Raw genomic sequence first — 19,699 nt, 5'->3', positions numbered from 1 at the left:
GACAAAATCTAAGTGTTAGAGTGAATAATTTTTTTTATCAACATCCTCTGGCCGATACATCAGATAAAATTGACAAAATCTAATTATCAGATTGAATAAATGCTTTATCATTTTTCGAATATGTCGGATAAAATGCTTTATCATTTTTCGAATATGTCGGATAAAATTGACAAAATCTAAGTACCAGAGTGAATCAATTCATTATCAACATCCTTTTTCGGGTATGCCGGATAAAATTGACAAAATCAAAGTATCAGATTGAATAAATACTTTATCAACATCCCTTTCTCGGATACATGGGATAAAATTGACAAAATCTAAATACCAGAGTGAATAAATTAATTATCAACATCCTTTGTCGGATATATCGGACAAAATAGACAAAATCTAAGTATCAGAGTGATTAAATTCTATATCACAATCTCTTTCTCGGATACATGGGATACAATTGACAAAATCTAAGTATCAGAGTGATTAAATGCTATATCAATATCCTTTAAATGCATTATGAACATCATTTGTCGGTTATATCGGATAAAATTGACAAAATCTAAGTATCAGATTGATTAAATTCTATATCAACATTCCTTTCTCGAATAAAAGGGAAAAAATTGAAAAAATCTAAGTGTTAGAGTTAATAAATTTTTTTTTATAAAAATCCTCTGTCAGATACATCGGATAAAAATAACCAAATCTAAGTATCAGGTTGAATAAATGCTTATTCTACATCATTTGTCGGATATGTCGGATAAAATTGACAAAATCTAAGTATCAGAGTGAATAAATTCATTATCAACATCCTTTGTCGGATATGTCGGATAAAATTGATAAAATCTAAGTAACAGAGTGATTAAAATCTAAGTATCAGAGTGATTAAATTCCATATCAACACCCCTTTCTCGGATACATGGGATAAAATTGACAAAAGCTATGTATCATAGTGAATAAATGCTTTATCAACATCGTTTAAATGCATTATCAACACAATTTGTCGGGTATATCCGATAAAATTGACAAAATCTAAGTATCAGATTGATTAAATTCTATATCAACATCCATTTTTCGAATACATGGGATAAAATTGACAAATGCTAAGTGTCAGAGTGAATAAATTTTTTATCAACATCTTTTGTCAGATACATCAAATATAATTGACAAAATCTGAGTATCAGAGAGAATAAATGCTTTATCAGTATCCTTTGTCGGATATCTCAGATAAAATCTAAGTATCAAAGTGATTAAATTCTATATCAACATCCCTTTCTCGGATACATGGGATAAAATTCATAAAATCTAAGTATCAGAGTGAATAATTTTTTATCAATATCTTTTATCACTTACAACGAATATAATTGACGAAATCTAAAGATCAGAGTGAATAAATGCTTTATCAGCATCATTTGTCGGATATGTTGGATAAAATTGACAAAATATAAGTGTCAGAGTGAACAGTCGGGTTCTGGGGGAGGGTAAAAAGGGGAGGTGGGAATGCCGTTATTGTCCAACATGCCTCTCTAGATTCCGGTCAGAAATTAAGTTAAACAATCATATGAAGCATTGCAAGCGTCATGGATGTCAATTTGTGCAAACGGTTGTTCCATGACTACATCAGCTTCTTGGAATGGGAGTATGGTTTGCATGTTGGATGTGGCAGTTGACCAGTTAACTGTTGGCTTGTGTATGATGGGTCCGGATGGTTGTGGTATCTTGTTGTGGATGTTGGATGTGGCAGTTGACCAGTTGACTGTTGGTGAATGATGGGTCCGGATTGGACTAATGGTTTTATCATCTTGCTGTGGATGTTGGATGTGGCAGCTGGACAGTTGGCTATTGGGTGGTTTGCGGTTATTGTTGATGGAATTAATGGTTTCGGCCAACGACCATATTGTATAACAGCTGGTCTGTTTGAAATGACCATTGGAGTCACTTCACCCCTCCTTATCTTCTTAACGAGTAGGGGGAGCTCTGGAAAATTCTAAAAAAAATAGTTTGTTTTTCATGAAAAATACTGGTAGAGAATCATTAGTCCTCATCAATAATATGCACAAGAATATGTTTTAAAATTTAAGTCAAGAGTGTCATTCTATTTTTCTGATATGATTTAGAGATGTGAAAAAAAAAGTTTAAAAAAAATGAAAAAAAAGTAGGGGGGGTAGAGGGAGGAGAGAGGGTTGGAGGGTGGGAGGAGAGGGGGGTTGAGGGAGGGTAGAGGGGGTTAAGGGTTATAGCATAGTGGGGTGTGGGGAACTTTGGGCCAGAATAAAAAATAGGTATGATTTACCTCATGTACTAAGCTCGCAAGCCATTTAAATGCAGTGATTACATACTTTTTTTGTTTTGATATTGCTCTTTACTGACCTCTGAAGATCCAGGTTCAAAAATATTTAACAATTCGTTAACTATAATGGGGACTGTATAAACCACCCGATAAATTATATTAGAATTAATTTCTTTACCCACTAAGAATATAAAAGAATAACTTACTTCTTGCGTGTAGCCTTCATCAATATTCCTTTTGTTAGAATGCATGGTTGTATTTCAAATGCCAATTTTGAACTGAGAAAATAACTCATCGTCAAAGTTTTTATACCCGTGTTCAAGGCTAAACATAAAACAACCACGCCTAAAATAGTGCTTAACAGACAGAATTTCATAGCCATTAACTTCATTCAACCATACCATTAAAACAACCATTGATGTATGCATGATATGTGAACAGCCATGACTCTATCAGAAACATGGAATTTAATATCAAAATCATTGTTTCGTGAACAACACGAATTTTCATGGTATTCTGGTTCTAATTACAACATAAAAAACCAAGCAAAGACATGACTTTTTAAGGCATGGTGATTTCTATCTGTCTGATACCTTAGATTGGCACAGTAATGTCCTATCTGTCTTGTACCTTTCATTGATACAGTAATTTCCTACCTGTCTCATTGAACAGATTGACACAGTAATTTGCTACCACCCTCGTTCGAGATATTACTACAGTAATTTGCTATCAACCTCGTTGGAGATATTATAGCTACACTACTGTTGTGTCCCCTTCTTAATGCTTCGCTCTTTACGCTAAAGTTTTTATTGTTTTAAAAAGTAGAGTTAAGACAAAGACTGAAACTTTACTGTAAAGAGCGAGACGTTGAGGAGGGACCAGCCTCTTTCATATACGGACTAATTTCTTTTCGTTTTCAGCTTTAATGTCACTCCTTACTTTCAGTTAAAAAAAACTTGTTTTTTATTTAATATTTCAACAAATCAATATTCCTATTAACTTTTTTTCTAAAACAACATTTAAAATAACATTACTTAAATTAATGTTAACTAAATATTCCAAGCGTTTAGCCAAGAAAAAAAATAACCCCACCGACAATAAACAATTTTGGTTTGTGAAAAGCTGAGCAAGAACCAAAAAATCATGAACATAGGTGCCAATATTAGACAAAGATCATATTATTCTCTATTGATACCTATAGTAGGATTATTTGAAGTCTGCTAGGTTGAGATTATAATTTGCAAGGGTAGTAATAACTAGGTTGCAGCTGCTGCTGCAGCCATGATTAAATTTGGCTGTTCGTATGGTGATTTAAGAAAATGTTCTTCTGGTGCTTTGATACTTTTTCAGTTTGATAGTTTTAGAATTTTAACCAGAGGTGTCAATGCCCCCTTCCCATTGAAGCTCCTAAATATTGTACATTTATTTATTACTAATTTAATTTCAGGAAGCTAATAAACAGTTTAACTAAGAAAATTAAAGAAGAAGTACGAATTTTGCAACAATTCAATACCCAGCTTCAAAGCTTCTGTGAAGTTTCAGCAGTTGATTTTTCGTGGACTAAAAATCATTCAGAACGCTTTGGATTAATTGAAATCCAGCTAATCAAAAGCAACCGGTATGTGTTCTCTGTCTTTTAGGAAGTTGCAAAACACACATTGGTAGCGATGTCTGCTTATTTGTTTGTTTCTTTTTTCCCTGGTCAAAAGAATCGAAAAGTAACAAAAAAATCATAGATGATTACATCCATTCAAATTTGAGATATACAACACAGTATTCTCTCAGTTTTCAAAATTATACTGAAGAAAAACCATATACATCTAGGATCTACACTAGAATTTTTTTTAAGGTGCTCTAGTAACCTAAAGACGGCATAAGGCAAAACTGAAAATATTATATTGGTATGTTAAACAACTGAGAGGGATGTAGGGAAGTGAACTGGTTGTTATCAGTTACCAGGCATAGTTACTATTCTGTTCTGTTCAACCTGTTTACCGTTTACCGTTTCAACCTGTTTTCCGGGTCACCTGTTTTTCTTAAATTGCAACGTAGAATGAATGAATTGAATCAACTCAATTCAACAAGCTCTGGGCGTGCGTCACTGAGTGGCTGAGATCGCAGGCGGCGGATTTCTATGACGAAGGATTTTCAAAGCGTGTCCACCGCTACGATAAGTGCCTTAATTTGTTTGGTGACTATGTGGAAAAGTAGCATTCTAGTAACTCTTTCAGATGTATATAATAAAATATTTTTCCCCCAACAGAAAGCTCAGCTCACAATTGTTTGGGATAAAAAACTTAAGGATTTAACTCATTCACATGACTGAAAAGTAAAATAAAAAACAAAACCCCAATACCAGAAAATGGAAGACTGGACAAAAATAAAGAGGTAGGCTAATTGTGGGCAAGCAGTGTACGGAAAATTATCCTGAAATGAGAAAACAATTAAAGAGATTAAAAAGTATAATAAGACAGTAAAAAAAACAGAGTTAAGAACATGAAAAAAGTACAAAAAAAGAATAGTAAAAAAGACAGTAAAAGAGCAAAACGGAAAAATAAACAAGACAGTAGATCAGATTAATTTCCGAGACCACACTGGCTAATCATGACGAAACTAAAAAAAAGTCGTAAAGAAGAGAAAACGAGAGTAATTAAGCCCAGTAAAAATCCAAAAGAACAATGCAAATATTTCAGTTGAGACCTCTCCTTGACCGTCTTCAGTGCTGAATAATAATAGTAATAATAATAATAATAATAATAATAATAATAATAATAATAATAATAATAATAATAATAATAATATTATTATTATTATTATTATTATTTAAATGATAATATCTTGAATTTTTTTTATTGAAAGCAGGGATGCCAAAAAGTTTTTTTTTTTTAATTTAAAGCAGAGACGGTATCCTATCAAGATGGTATCCAGAGGGGGGGGGGCATAGGGAGTTATCATATTTAAGTGATAGTACTTTGATTTTGTTTTAATTGAAAGAAGGGATGCCAAAAAGTTATTTTTTTTAATTTAAAGCAGAGACGGTATCCTATCAAGGTGGTGTCCAGAGGGGGGGGGGTAGGGAATTATTATATTCAAACAATAATATCTTGAATTTTCTTATTAAAAGTAGCTTCAGTCCACACAAAGTGGATAAGTTGATTTTAATTCAGGACAATTATGGCCACATCCCGCAGTTAGACAGGACTTTCAAGTTTGAGAGAAGGAATTTTTTTCCACCATTAGACCCCTAGATTTTTTGTCCCTCCACACTATTTTGAAAAATACCCTTTTTTTTACACATACTAATATTTGGACTTTTATTAGTATACCAGCTTACCCGTGACGCGTTGCCACGATCTTAAAAGAAAGGAAATTCAATGAGAATACCCCTAAGGAAAATTTATAAACGTTCACTGTCTTAGTTAAAAGTTTCTAACGTCATAATGTTTTCATTTTAGTTTAATTATAGTTGAGAAACATATTTGAATCATACAAGATTACGTTAAATTGCTATGCATGCTCTTCGAAAAGCTATTCAATTTTCTGATATCGTCCATGATATAAATTCATTTAAGTTCGACCAAGCTAATTGGTTGAGACTGACACGTTGATTGGAAATTAAATTCCATTTTCCTTCCAGTACTGAGGTGGGTTATCCACATTTCGTCATTGGGAACTGATGCTTGATTATTTTTAAAGGTGAAATTTTAAGTTATCCTATTCAAAATGATTATAAATGATTGTGGAAAAATTTGGTAGGACAGGTTGATGTGTTTTTGTGTTTTACATATATTTCTGGTACATTTCGAAAGTTGGATAATGTTTTGAAATATGAATCAACACATGTAAATTAAAGAAGGAAGAAGCCAAGCAAAAATACTCCGTACAACATATTTGTCTAACCCCTATGATAGTTCAAAAATTAACAAGATTTTCGTGAGTTATGCTCAGGGTTGCCACCGTCAGTAGGATTTTACTAGATCTAGTAAAAAAAAAATAATCTAGTAAATTTAGCGGATCTAGTAAATTTCCCGAAATCTAGTAAAAACTAGTAAAAAGTCATGATTTATAGTAAACAAAACTTTTTTTTATTTTCCATGAATTCATGGAAAAAAAATTATGGTAAACATATGACAATTTACAATTTTTGCTTGTCTATTTTACAATTTTGCTTGTCTGTCTCAGAGACAGACAAGCAGTCACCTATTTTCATAAACAGACACTTCACTTCCGGCGTCTAAAGGTCGACAAAATCAGCTTTGTGTGTATCAAATCTTACCAACTAAAAATGAAGATTGTGAAAATCGTACTGTTTATCCACCTATAGTAAAAATCGATGCCTGATGCGCGTGCGGCTACGCCGCACGCGGAAAATTTTTTTTTCAGTATTTATTAAAAAAATATGCGATCTAATAAATTTTTCCTCTCCGATTTAGTAAATTATTCCAGGTCAGGGTGGCAACCCTGGTTATACTTGATGTATTTTTATTTTTTTTTTAATTGTTATTAGAACCCGTTTTTAATACAAGGAAGGCTTTTTAGGAATCTAAAGGAGCAAAAAAAAAAACGATCAATATCTAAGTCGCCCATTTCAACTGTTTTTAAAGGTGACAAAGCAGATATTGGCAAAGGGCATTGTGAAAAAATTAAGCTTCTGAGTTCAAACTTATATTCAAAGCTTTTACCCAGATAACTGACGGATTTTGTGATACGGTATTTTAAGTTTTGTATGCAGTAATGCTCGATGAAAAAAACTATTAATTTTGATAATTTTGATGTTAAGAATACATAGCTAATAGATACTTCAACTATTATGCAAGGATTCTGAAACGCCGCAGCCATTTCGTTTCTACCAGATTTCTACTTCTCTTGATGAACAACGAAGAAGACCTGTTTCCAGCCAGCAATTTGTAAATTTTTGAACTCATGATTAGGCTCAAATCTGTTGTTAATTTAAGCTGTGATTTGAGAAAGACTGATGAAAACATTATCGTTTGCAGTAAACATATGATTACGCTGGCGGCACGACACCGACGTCTTACCGGTGGCGCGCTGTTATTGGCCCCGCCGCCACCGGTCTTCCCTCATCGACGCGGCTCCGGTGTCTACTTAAATCCTTGCATGATTCCATTTCAAATATGATGCATTATGACCATCTTTCTTCAAAAAAAAGTTATTTGTACGAAGGTGGGCGTGTGGGCGGGCAAATTGGCCCCAAGACCCACTTTTACTTCCAGTTTGTATTTTTAACAAACCGGGGTCTAGCTAGTGTTTAAGCAAAATGATTATCTGTTTGGTGTTGGGTTTTTTTTTTTTTTTTTTTTTTTGTCGTGCATGACAACAAAGAAGTTCAGGACGGTGTATCTCAAGAACGAGTTTTTGTCTAAAATTGACTGATACAACGTATATTCATCGGCTTTTCAACGAGTATTGATCAGCCTTAAAGAAAATTGGGTACTGTTCTATTAGCTTGATGGCACGCGATATTGTATAGCAAACATGATAAAACAAACTAGTCAAGGAGGTTATTTTAACGGAGAATTGCTATGATGAGCACTGCAAACAGTGGTTTCTCACTCCGTTTACAATATTTAAACTTTAGTTCTTAGGGGTTGAAGGGACAAAAAAGGTACCTAGATTAGGTTAGGTAACGTATTTAATGTATGCTATGCCTTACCCCCACCCCTTTGTTGTGCAAATATATAGCTAAAATTTGTTTCTAAACTTTTATATTTTTATTCTATTTTGTTTTATTTCATTAGCATTAACCAAAATTCACTTCTTGCGTGGCATCGAGCTAATAGAATAGTACCGAAAATTGCATCTCTTTTAATTCATAAGTTGCATATTCTTGCCATGAGCCAACCTTCTAATGTCACTACTAATAAAGGAGCAAATGGAAACATCCAATTTGTTCAGAAAAGAGAGAACTAGTAAAACCGGAGATGTCCCTTCCTCTACCTCAGTAGAAACCCTTCCTCTACCTCAGTTCAAAATAAATAGGAAATGAAATCACAGACTCAACAAAGTTCATAAAGAAAAACGACTTAAAAAGGACAATTTGAAGAAAAAATTATTATATAGTCCTTGCCCCTTGACTCTCTGGATGTTGACCCCTCTTGTCTCCCAATAAAAATGCTGGAGCTACGCCCATGGTCTTGACTGATATCCAGCTACCTCTTGCTGGGTAAATATTACTTTGTAGATGTGAACTGTATACATCTGCGATTGTTGTAAGAATCTTGAGAGTTTAAGAAGGCTAGTTTGTTGTTGTTCCAATTTGTTGCTAGGCGGTTTGCACGCATTGGTTCAACCCCACTTTCTTGGGATATAATGAGAGAAAGACAGAGATGGCTAGGGCAGGTTCTGAGAAGGAAGGATGACAGATTGCCGAAGATTGTCCTTTATGGCCAACCGTCTAGGGCTAAATGGAAAGCTGGTCGTCCGCAGTTGGGGTGGGAGGATGTGATGAAGAAAGATTTAAAGGAAATGAGAACTTCCTGGATAGGGGAGGGTTTGAATAGATTGGGATGGAGGAGGAAAGTGCGTAGCTGTGTTAGCCTCGGGCGGCTGAATGCACCTGAATCCTGATTCCATTGTGCTTAACTGGCAATTCAGTTCACAAAAGACTCACCTTCTATAAGAACCCTCGAGGTTAGACTTTTAGTATTATCATAGGCAGCGTAAAGAGCAATATGAGCATAATGTATTATTTTTTTTTTTTGTTTAGACCAGGGCACTTCGTATCGAAGGAGTTGTCGTAAAAACTTCGAAAAGAGCTCATTATATTGGAAATTGAAGGGCTAGTGCCCTTTTTAATAGTCGAAAGTGATCAAAGGGCAAGTACCCCCCTATCAAGCCCACCACTTCCCCAAACACATCCAATCAAAATTTTGAAATTGCCATTTTGTTCAACGTAGTTGAAAGGTCCGTAAATTATGTATTTGAGTATTACATCCTCCCCACACATCCTTCAGGGCAAGGGCTGTAAGTTATATATAGAAAGGGTGATCGCACAAACTTTGGAGAGGGCTCATTGGATTGGTAATCAGAATTTCTAGTGCCCTTTTTAAGATTCAGAGTGATTTGACGGAGGATGCCCCCCCATACTTCGTGTTTTCCCGAAATTCATCTGATAGAAGTTTTGAGATGGCCATTTGTTATCTTTGAAACCTTGAAAAGAGTTCAATCGATTCGACTAACCCCCCTCCCACACCCAACATTTCTCAAAACACATCTAATCAAAATTTTGAGATATACATTTTGTTTAACGGAATTGAAAGGTCCGGAAATTAGGTCTTTGAAGATGACATCCCCCCCAGAGCCCTCAGGGCAAGTTTATAAAGAGAAATATAAGGTATATATAGAAAGGGTGATCGTATAAACTACAGAGAGAGCTCAGTGGATTGCTAGTCAGAAGTTTTAGTCCTCTTTTTGAGATTAAGAGTAATTGGAGGGTGTTTTTCCCCCCTCCCACGCACACGCACCTCGTATTCTCCCAAAATGCATCTGCTATATATTTTGAGATTGTCATTTGTTATCTTAGAAATTTCGAAAAGAGCTCATTCCATTGGACATTGAAAGGGCTAGTGCTCTTTTAAATATTCAAAAGTGGCTGGAGGGCAACTAAGCCCCCTCCCACACCCACCATTTCCCCTAACATATCCAATCAAAATTTTGACATAGCCATTTTGTTCAACGTAGCTAAAAGGTCCGGAAACTATGTTTTTGAGAATGACAATCTCCCACAGCCCTCAGGGCAAGGGTTGTAATTTATGCCCTGAGGGTATATAAGGTATATATAGAAAGGGTAATGGTATAAACTCCGAAATAGGCTCATTTATTTGAAAATCAGATGTTTTAGTGTCCTTTTTAAGATTCAGAATGATCAGAGGGTGAATATCCCCTTACACCTCGTATTTCCCCGAAATGCATCTGATAGAAATTTTGAGATGGCCATTTGTTGTCGTAGAAAATTCGAAAAATCTCATTTCTTTGGAAATTGAAAGGGCTAGGGCTCTTTTTAATATTCGAAAGTAACTGGAGGGCAACTAGCCCCCTCCAATGCATCCCATTTCCCCAACCACATCCAATCAAAATTTCGAGATAGTCATTTTATTCAACGTAATTGAAAGGTCCGACAATTATGTCTTTGAGGATGACAACCCCCAAGAGCCCTCAGGGAAAGGATTGTAAGTTTTACACTGGGGCACATAAGATACATATAGATAGGTTGATCGTACAAATTTTGGAGGGGGCTCCTGGGATTGGTAATCAAAAATTCTAATGCGTTTTTAAGACTCAGAGTGATTGAAGGGTGGATACCGCCCCACATCTCGAATTTTCCCGAAATGTGTCTAATAGAGATTTTGAGATGGCCATTTTGTTGTCGTAGAACCTTTGAAAATCACTCATTTGATTCGAAATTGAAAGAGCCAGTGCCCTTTTTAATACTTGAAAGTAATTGGAGGGCAACTAACCCCCCTGCCACGCCCACCCTTTTCCCAAACACCTCCTATCAAAATTTTGAGATAGCTATTTTGTTCAACGTAATTGAAAGGTCCGGATATTATATGTTTGAGGATGACAACTCCTCCCCCCCATAGCCCTCAGGGTAAGGCTTGTAAGCTAAGCCCTGGTGGCATATGGTATATATAGAAATGGTGATCGTACAAACTTTAGAGAGGGCTCATTGGATCGATAATCAGAACATCAAGTGCCTATATTAAGATTCGGAGTAATTGGATGGTGGATAACCCCCCCCCCACATACCTCATACTTACGCAAAATGAATCTGATAGACATTTTGAGATGACCATTCGTTGTCGTAGAAACTTCAAAAACAGCTCATTCGATTGGAAATTGAAAGGGCCAGTGCCCTTTTTCATAGTCGAAAGTAATCGGGGGGTATCAAACCCCCCTCTCACGCCCACCATTTCCCCAAATACACCTAATCAAAATTTTCAAAAGTTCATTTTGTTCAACATAAATGAAAGGTCCGGAAATTATGTTTTGAGGAAGACACCCCGTAGTTCTCAGGTCAAGGGTTTTAAGTTATGTCCTGGGGGCATATAAGATACATATAGAAAGGGTGATCGTTAAAACTTTGAAGGGGGCTCATTGGATTGGTAATCAGAAGTTCTATTGCGCCTTTTTTAGGATTCAGAGTGACCGGTGGGTGGATACCCCCCTCCCTTAACTTCGGGCTTTTCCGAAATGCATCTGATAGAAATTGTTTGCTATTCTACTTTCAATATTACCTACTTGCTTGTGCCCGTTACTTCTTTTTTTCTCCACCGTCTCAAGGTTCTCTAATTCTTCAGTTCTGCGAGTTTCAAAGTTATAACGATAGCATTTATTTCTAGTAATCAATTTCAAACCGCGCAGCTTCACGTCTAATTGACCAGCGTTTTTTTTAACGATGTTAGTAGAAGAAGGGGTACCAGCACTGGAGGGAGTCCATATATGGGCATTGACCTACTAACTGGAGTGACGCAACACGCTCAGTGAATACAACCAGGACATGATCATTGACCTCCAATGAATTTACCCTGAATTTATGTAACAGGATGTTGTCAAAATCAAAGTATTGTGTCATCAGTGATGTCACAATTCTACCTTGATACTTTGTTTATAACGATCGCGGTTCGAAGCTAAAGTAACAGTTCGTTTCAAAGCTTTATGGAGCAAACATCAAATATGGATGATTTAGAAGTTATTGCATCGCAAATTTATAATGTAAGTTCTGTTTATAAATAATTAATTGAGATATTTGCATAGTATATTTTTACCAAATCATATTATTGACTAATGTGTATATAGCACTCGATGCCTTTTTATGCTCTTTCCAAATATAATCTTTTATTTTGTCGGGAATGAATTTTAACCCCCCACCCAAATATATTCCAATTCAGGATATATATTTACACATTAAGGGGGGATGGGGTTGCATGAAGCAAATTTTAAGTGTAAGTCAGCTAGCAATTTTACCTCTCATCGCATTAATTTTCTACTAGACTAACTTTTGAAAATTAGGAATAAGATTTTCAATTCTGTAGGATTCTAAACATTTTTGTCGATTGATAATATTAGCGTGTTTTTTGTCTAAACTAATGAAATAAAAGATATCATAGGTCAACTGTTCCCCATAAGCTAGACGGAAATAGCGACAAAGACCATACTCCCTTTCCATCATAAATAACGATGAAATTTTTATACAAGTTGCATTAATATAGAAGATGGAGAGGGGGATGGGGTTGCATGAAGCAAATGTTAATTGTAAGTCAGCTAGCAATTTTACCTCTGATCGTATTAATTTTCTACTAGACTAGCTTTTGAAAATTAGGAATAAGAATTTGAATCATGTAAGATTCTAAAAAAAATTTGTCAATTGATAATATTAGAGTGTTTTTTTGTTTAAACTAATGAAATAAAAGATATCATAGGTCAACTAATTCCCATAAGCTAGACGGAAATAGCGACGAAGACTACACTGCTTTTCCATCATAAGCAACGGGGAAATGTTTTGTACAAGCTGCATTAATATAGAAGATGGAAAGGGGGGATGGGTTGCATGAAGCAAATATTAAGTGTAAGCCAGCTAGCAATTTTACCTCTGATCGCATTAATTTTCTACTAGACTAGCTTTTGAAAATTAGGAATATAATTTTCAATTCTGTAAGATTCTAAAAGATTATAAAAATTTTTGTTGACTGATAATATTAGCGTGTTTTTGTCTAAACTAATAGAATAAAAGATATCATAGGTCAACTGCTCCCCATAAGCTAGACGTAAATAGCAACGAAGACCACACTGCCTTTCCATTATAAACAACGGGGAAATTTTTATACAAGTTGCATTAACATAGAAGATGGAGAGGGGGGACGGGGAGGGGTATAAGAATTAGCAACTTTTAGCTAGTTTCAAAGGTAAAATTCCCCCAAAAGTTGTAAAAATGATTTTTTTTTTTTTAAGGGCTATACTTTAATTTATTTTTAAGGATAATTTTGAAGAATGTGACTCTCCTGCCATCAAAGGGCACGAATCGAGGATGAGAACCAATTACGTCCTACAGTAATTCACTACATTGACTATTCGAGGTCCTATATGCAAGGAGAGAACATGAGGGTCCATATGCAAGAAGGCGAAATGGCTACTGGCATGACAATCTCGCAAAAAAAAAATTAAGTTTAAAATTTATTGACATTTTCACTAATGAATTTTCTCCCAAGTCAATTTGAAGGACAGGGATTGTAACTTTTATCATTTCTATCATTTACACATGTGGATGTCAAGTTGCGTTATAAAAGACTTCGATATAATTCCAGATTAATACAAGTTCTAGTTTGCGTAATATTTGTTGTCAACTTTTAATTGCAGCTTGCATGGACTTGGAACACGCGATAAGAGACTTAACGGTTCCCCTTTATCATATGTTCCAGAAAATCTTGAAAATAACAGACTTGCATTGATGAATGTGATTCTAGGATCAGAAATAGGTTGTTTTATACATATTGAAAATAAGCTATTTTCAGGAGATAACCTGATGGAGTTAGACTATCTATTTCAAACCATGTATAAGACCCCGGTTTTTTCCCAAAGCAGATAAAGAGTATCAATATGAAATTTTCGGGGATTGTTTGAGCAAAATCAGAACCAACTATGTCTCGTTTAGATTGTAAATATGTTACATCACTAATGCATATGGGGATGGCTATTAAATTGGAACTTTCATGATATATACAGTGGTTAGGGTGGGGGGGGGTTACAGTGAATTAACCAAATGTCACAGTACGCTCAAAGATGGTGTTATTGCTACAATAAGTGTGTTTTTTGTTTTTTATTAGTTTTAATGCTTGTGTTTTAAATGATTCGAAAATATTTCGACTTTTAAAAAAATAGGTCGGTTTATACACATTGAAAATAAGCTATTTTCAAGAGATAACCTGATGGGGTTAGACTATTCCTTTCAAACCAAGTAAAGATCCCGGTCAAAGGTATAATGAATATGGTAAATTTATGAGTATTATACTTTAGTATGGACAGCAGCAGCACATTATGCGCTGCTATATTTATTATTATTTTTCTTTCCACTAGATTATTTGCTAAGAAAACTAAGAAGTTATAATGAATATTGCAAATTTAAGAGTATTATAATTTAGTATGGAGAGATGTGCATTATGCGATGCTATATTCGTTCTATTCATTTTACATTCAATGTTTTAACATCATTTTACTTAAATTTAATTCATATTTAAGGAAAAGTCTTCGGCATCATTCAAATTGGTACAATAAGTGTTTTTTTTTGTTTTTGGTTAATTTTAATGCTGGTGTTTTAAATGATCTGAAAATATAGGTTGCTATTGATCCAATTTTCGAATTTTTAAAAATTTGTTTGGTTTATACACATTGAAAATAAGCTATTTTCATGAGATAACTTCATGGAGTTAGGCTATCACTTTCAATCCAAGTAAAGACCCCTGTCTAAGAAGGTATAATGAATATGGTAAATTTATGAGTATTATACTTTAGTATGGACAGCAGCAGCACATTATGCGCTGCTATATTTATTATTATTTTTCTTTCCACTAGATTATTTGCTAAGAAAACTAAGAAGTTATAATGAATATTGCAAATTTAAGAGTATTATAATTTAGTATGGAGAGAAGGGCATTATACGATTCTGTTTTCGTTCTATTCAATTTACATTCAATGCTTTAACATCATTTTACTTAAATTTAATTCATATTTAAGGAAAAGTCTTCGACATCATTCAAGCGAGCAAAGAAAACTCGAATAGTGGAAATGAAAATACCCCAACCAGAACACAATGTATGGAGTGCTTTTCCATTAATCGCTTATGAAGAAGCACAACTCATTGAATGTACCATCAGTGTTGAAAAATGGAATAGTTTCGTGAAGAATAGTGATCATCAAGCACAGTGTTACGAACTAGATCCATATTTTGCCTTTTCTTTTTAAAGGTTTTTATACACCACTGTTTTTTTCTTCTTTTTAAAGTAAAACCATTGTTTCTTCCGGTTACGTTCTTTTTCATTATATGATTTTATTGATGATGATGATGATGTTTGGGGAACATTTCCTTTGAGTGGAGAAGAAGAAAAGGTATTGTCTGAACTTGTTAGGGGACCTCCCCCCATAAAACCGGTGATACAAGAATTTATTTCAATGAAATCCATCCCAACACCACATGTATCATCGTCACATCATAACAGAGAGACCGTTCAATGCTTAAGAGAACATAGAAAAATTCGCAAGGAAAATAACCCATTTGTATATTTTTAAAGATTCTAGTGCTACAAGAAAACGTATAAGAATGCTTATAAAAGCACAACAAAAAGATAAACCTGTCTCATCTGTTTAAAGGAAGAGATGTAAGACGTTATGCACAGGTAAATTATGAAAGGAACAATCCTGTAGTATCATTTTGGTAAATTTCCAATTCGATCTGCGAATGTTCCTCTAAAAGCGCTTTTTTGTGATTTCAACTAAAATTTATTAACTTTTTTAATATTCTCATTACTCAAAGGTCCAAAGAAATATAAAGCTATATATTTGCATATTAGGGATGGTGAAATAGAACCTATTTACCATCACTCTCACCTGAACCCTTCTCAGGTTTTTTCATACCCGAAAAATACGACTTTCTAAATGAATGTTTTACCGAAAAGCGTTTTTTTTTAGATTTCAAATAGAATTCTATGACATTTATAATATTGTCACTACTCAAAGGTCCAAATGCAAGAACTTTTACTTGAATTTCATTTAATCTATGCGCTGATATCTAAAATTTTGTCATCGTGATAACCGTAAATTTCGGTGTCCTTTTTGCACGTCCTGCATTTACAGAAAGATGTCATCCTTCTCAAATCTCGGGTTAGGAAATTGAACTTTAGTTGTCTGCACCAATAACATCTCGCATCTTTTACAATGTCATTGAGGTTAATTGGATAGTACTCCATTTTGGACTTCGTTAAGGAGTTCTGAAAGTAGAAGTTTATTTTGATTTTTTCTTCAAACAGTTCGATGTATCTAGTGCTATATTAAATATGTAATCTCCTGAGTTTTAAGTGCCAAGTATATTTTCTGGGGGGGGATGAATAAGCTTTTACATCTGTCCAAAATAATTTTGGACACTGAAGTTCTCATGGTTCAAATGTTGAACTTCCAAAGAAAAGCAATAGCTTCTTAAATTGAAATAACTGAGTTCCTTGTACAATCTATTGTCTAGGTTTAAAGACGATGGTCAACAAATGTACGTTTTATCGAGAAAATATTGGAACATTTATAGTTTATAGTATGAATGACATGCAAAAAAATGAATTAATACTACTACTACTGCTACTACTACTATCAACTCACTGCAACATAAGGACACCTGAGATCAGTACAGCTACGTTTATGAATGAATACTTATATCGACACCTCTCTTAGAGGTACTTATAGTCATCCAGAGGGCCCTCAATTTCATAACCTCAACTTTTATTCCCCTCCAGTGGGGATATCTAGATACATATTCATCCTAAGTTGAATAGAGCAATGCAGATTCAATATGCAGTTGAAGTTAATATTTTAAATTAAATATAATTTTAAAAAATGAATTACTCGTTCAACACTTCCGTGATGAAAATGACATCATGATCGTTATCAGTGATAAATGTGACAACACGTTCAGACTCGATGGGTGCAATGCCTGACTTCTCTTGATGTTGAGTCACTGGGGTTGAAGCATGAGTGTTTAACCTGACAATGCGTTCCAACTTCATTGGGGCCAAGCCTGACTTCAATTGTTGTCGAATTGCTGGGATTTAAGCTAAGGTGATGATAATGCCCCCCCCTCGCTCCTGAATCATAGAATATGAATATGTTGTTGAATTCAAGAATCCATACTGAAATTAAAAAAAAAACAACAACAAAAGAGGAAAATGAAGAAAAGAGAAACAAATAGCTTTAAATTGTTTTCGAGTTCTTATTGAAAAAGATGGTTGCATTTTTAACCGACATCTACGCTACTATGATATTTTTTCGAGGGAGGGGGAGGGGGATGAATAAGTTATTTCATCTGTCCAATGTTTACCTCTCCAAAATAAATTTGGACACTAACCATCACATGGTTCAAATGTTGAAATTCCAAAGAAAAGCATTAGCTTCTTAAATTGAAATAGCTGAACTTTGTTTGACAATTTACTTCTTTTTAAAGTTTTTTTTCTAGTTTCAAAATGTTTTTGATTTCATATTGCTGAAGAATTTAAACACAGGTTCACCTAGTTTTTTTTGTCCGGCATAGTTGAAAGGTCCATACCTCAGACATACTAAGAGTTTTCTTTTTGACTCTATTTGACAATTTACTACTTATAAGGTTTTATTTAGTTTCAAAATGTTTTCGATTTCTTATTGGAAAACTTGATTCAAATATTTAACTTCCAAAGAAAAGCAATAGCTTCTTTAAATGAAATATCTGAACTTTGTTTGACAATTTACTTTTTTTAAGGTTTTCTTTAGTTTCAAAATGTTTTCGATTTCATATTGATGTAGAATTTGAACATAGCTTCAACTAGTTAATTTTTTTTTGTCTGGCATAATTGAAAGGTCCATACCTCAGACAAACTAAGAGATTTCATTTTGACTTTGTTTGACAATTTACTTCTTTCTATGGTTTTCTTTAGTTTCGAAATGTTTTAGATTTCATATTGATGAAGAATTTAAATACAGCTTCAGCTAGTGATTTTTTGTTCGGCATAGTTGAAAGGTTCATTCCTCAGACAAACTAAGAGATTTCATTTTGACTTTGTTTGACAATTTACTTCTTTTTAAGGTTTTCTTTGGTTTCAAGATGTTTTCGATTTCATATTGATGAAGAATTTAAACACAGCTTCAACTAGTTTTTTTTTGTCCGGTATAGTTGAGGGGTCCATACCTCAGACAAACTATGAAATTTAATTTTAACTTTGTTTGACAATTTACTTCTTTTTAAGGTTTTATTTAATTTCAAAATGTTTTCGGTTTGTTATTGATGAAGATGGTTGCATTTTTAATCAGCAACTAAGCTATTATATATTTTTTTGGGAGGGGGGGATGAATAAGCAATTTCATCTATCCAGAATGATTTTGGACACTGACCGTCTACTGATTCAAATATTGAACTTCCAAAGAAAAGCAATTCCTTGTTTTATTGCGCGTTTAAGTCAAACAGCTCGTAAAAAACTATAAGTAGCGACTCCGACCATCTAGTTAAAATTTTAAGACAATTATTTTTATTCAGTATAGTAGAACGGTCCAGCAACTATGTCAATAAAAAAACGAACAGAAATTCATCTAAAAACAGGGGCCTGGGAATTAAATGATAATATTTTATCTGATTAATATAACGGTTTCAGTGTGAAAAGTTCTGTGGGTAAGTGATGGAAGACATTTGCTTGTTTTTCTATTTCTTTAATAACATAGGTTAATCTAGATGTCGAATGTAGTTTACTGCTACTTTCGTTCACAATATAAGTCTGTGTATATGGTTTCTTAGAACAGTCTACATTGAACTAAAGATACATTTATCAGAGAATAGCAATAAATAACTCAAACGTTGTAAAACTTTTGTTTTTTTTGTTTAATACTATCTCAATAATGAAATTCATCTTTGATTTAAAGTTCCAGTAGCTTTTTTTAGATGAATTTTTGTTCGTTTTTTTATTGACATAGTCATTTTCATGAAAAATATTTTATATCTCTTTTTTTTCTATATGAAATCAAAATTTGGCATAGTTGTGTGTTTGACATGCTCAATATTCCCAATGACAAAGTTGCTGGACACTTCTACTATACTTAATAAAAATAATAGTCTTAAAATTTTAACTAGATGGTCCGAGTCGCTCCTTATAGTTTGTTAGCACGATCTGTTTGACTTAAACGCGCAATAAAACAAGGTATTGCTTTTCTTTGGAAGTTCAATATTTGAATCAGGAGAAGGTCAGTGTCCAAAATTATTTTAGACTTATGTAATAGCTTATTCATCCCCCTCCCCCCCCCCAAAAAAAAATGTTATATTAGTGTAGTTGCTAATTAAAAATGCAACCTTCTTCATCAATAAGAAATCGAAAACATTTTGAAACTAAAGAAAACCTTAAAAAGAAGTAAATTGTCAAACAAAGTTAAAATGAAATCTCATAGTTTGTCTGAGGTATGGACCCTTCAACTATTCCGGACAAAAAAAACTAGTTGAAGCTGTGTTTCAATTCTTCATCAATATGAAATCGAAAACATTTTGAAACTAAATAAAACCTTAAAAAGAAGTATATTGTCAAACAAAGTCAAAATGGAATCTCTTAGTTTGTCTGAGGGATGAACCTTTCAACTATGCCGGACAAAAAATAACAAGTTGAAGCTGTGTTTAAATTCTTCATCAATATGAAA

General features: G+C 34.0%; 1 protein-coding gene across 3 annotated transcripts in view; it reads left to right on the top strand.

Moving 5' to 3' along the window:
* The window catches only part of LOC148953388 (galactose-3-O-sulfotransferase 2-like), a 44,138-nt gene that overhangs the window by 14,692 nt on the left and 9,747 nt on the right, over nt 1-19,699 (top strand). For 2 of the 3 annotated variants that reach the window (XM_089088518.1, XM_089088519.1), the window contains exon 3: nt 3,726-3,896. The exons of the other annotated variant lie outside the window; for it this stretch is intronic. In XM_089088518.1, the coding sequence (XP_088944644.1) occupies nt 3,726-3,896 (171 nt within the window). The remainder of the gene's footprint in view (nt 1-3,725; nt 3,897-19,699) is intronic. 3 annotated transcript variants of the gene reach the window in all.

The sequence above is a fragment of the Artemia sp. Qi Xiang Cuo genome, chromosome 4 (genome assembly GCF_049724085.1).
Source record: "Artemia sp. Qi Xiang Cuo chromosome 4, ASM4972408v1, whole genome shotgun sequence".
NCBI classification, from domain to species: Eukaryota; Metazoa; Arthropoda; class Branchiopoda; order Anostraca; family Artemiidae; genus Artemia; species Artemia sp. Qi Xiang Cuo.
The sequence above is the reverse complement of the archived record's forward strand: the minus strand, read 5'-3'. Positions and strand labels throughout refer to the sequence as shown.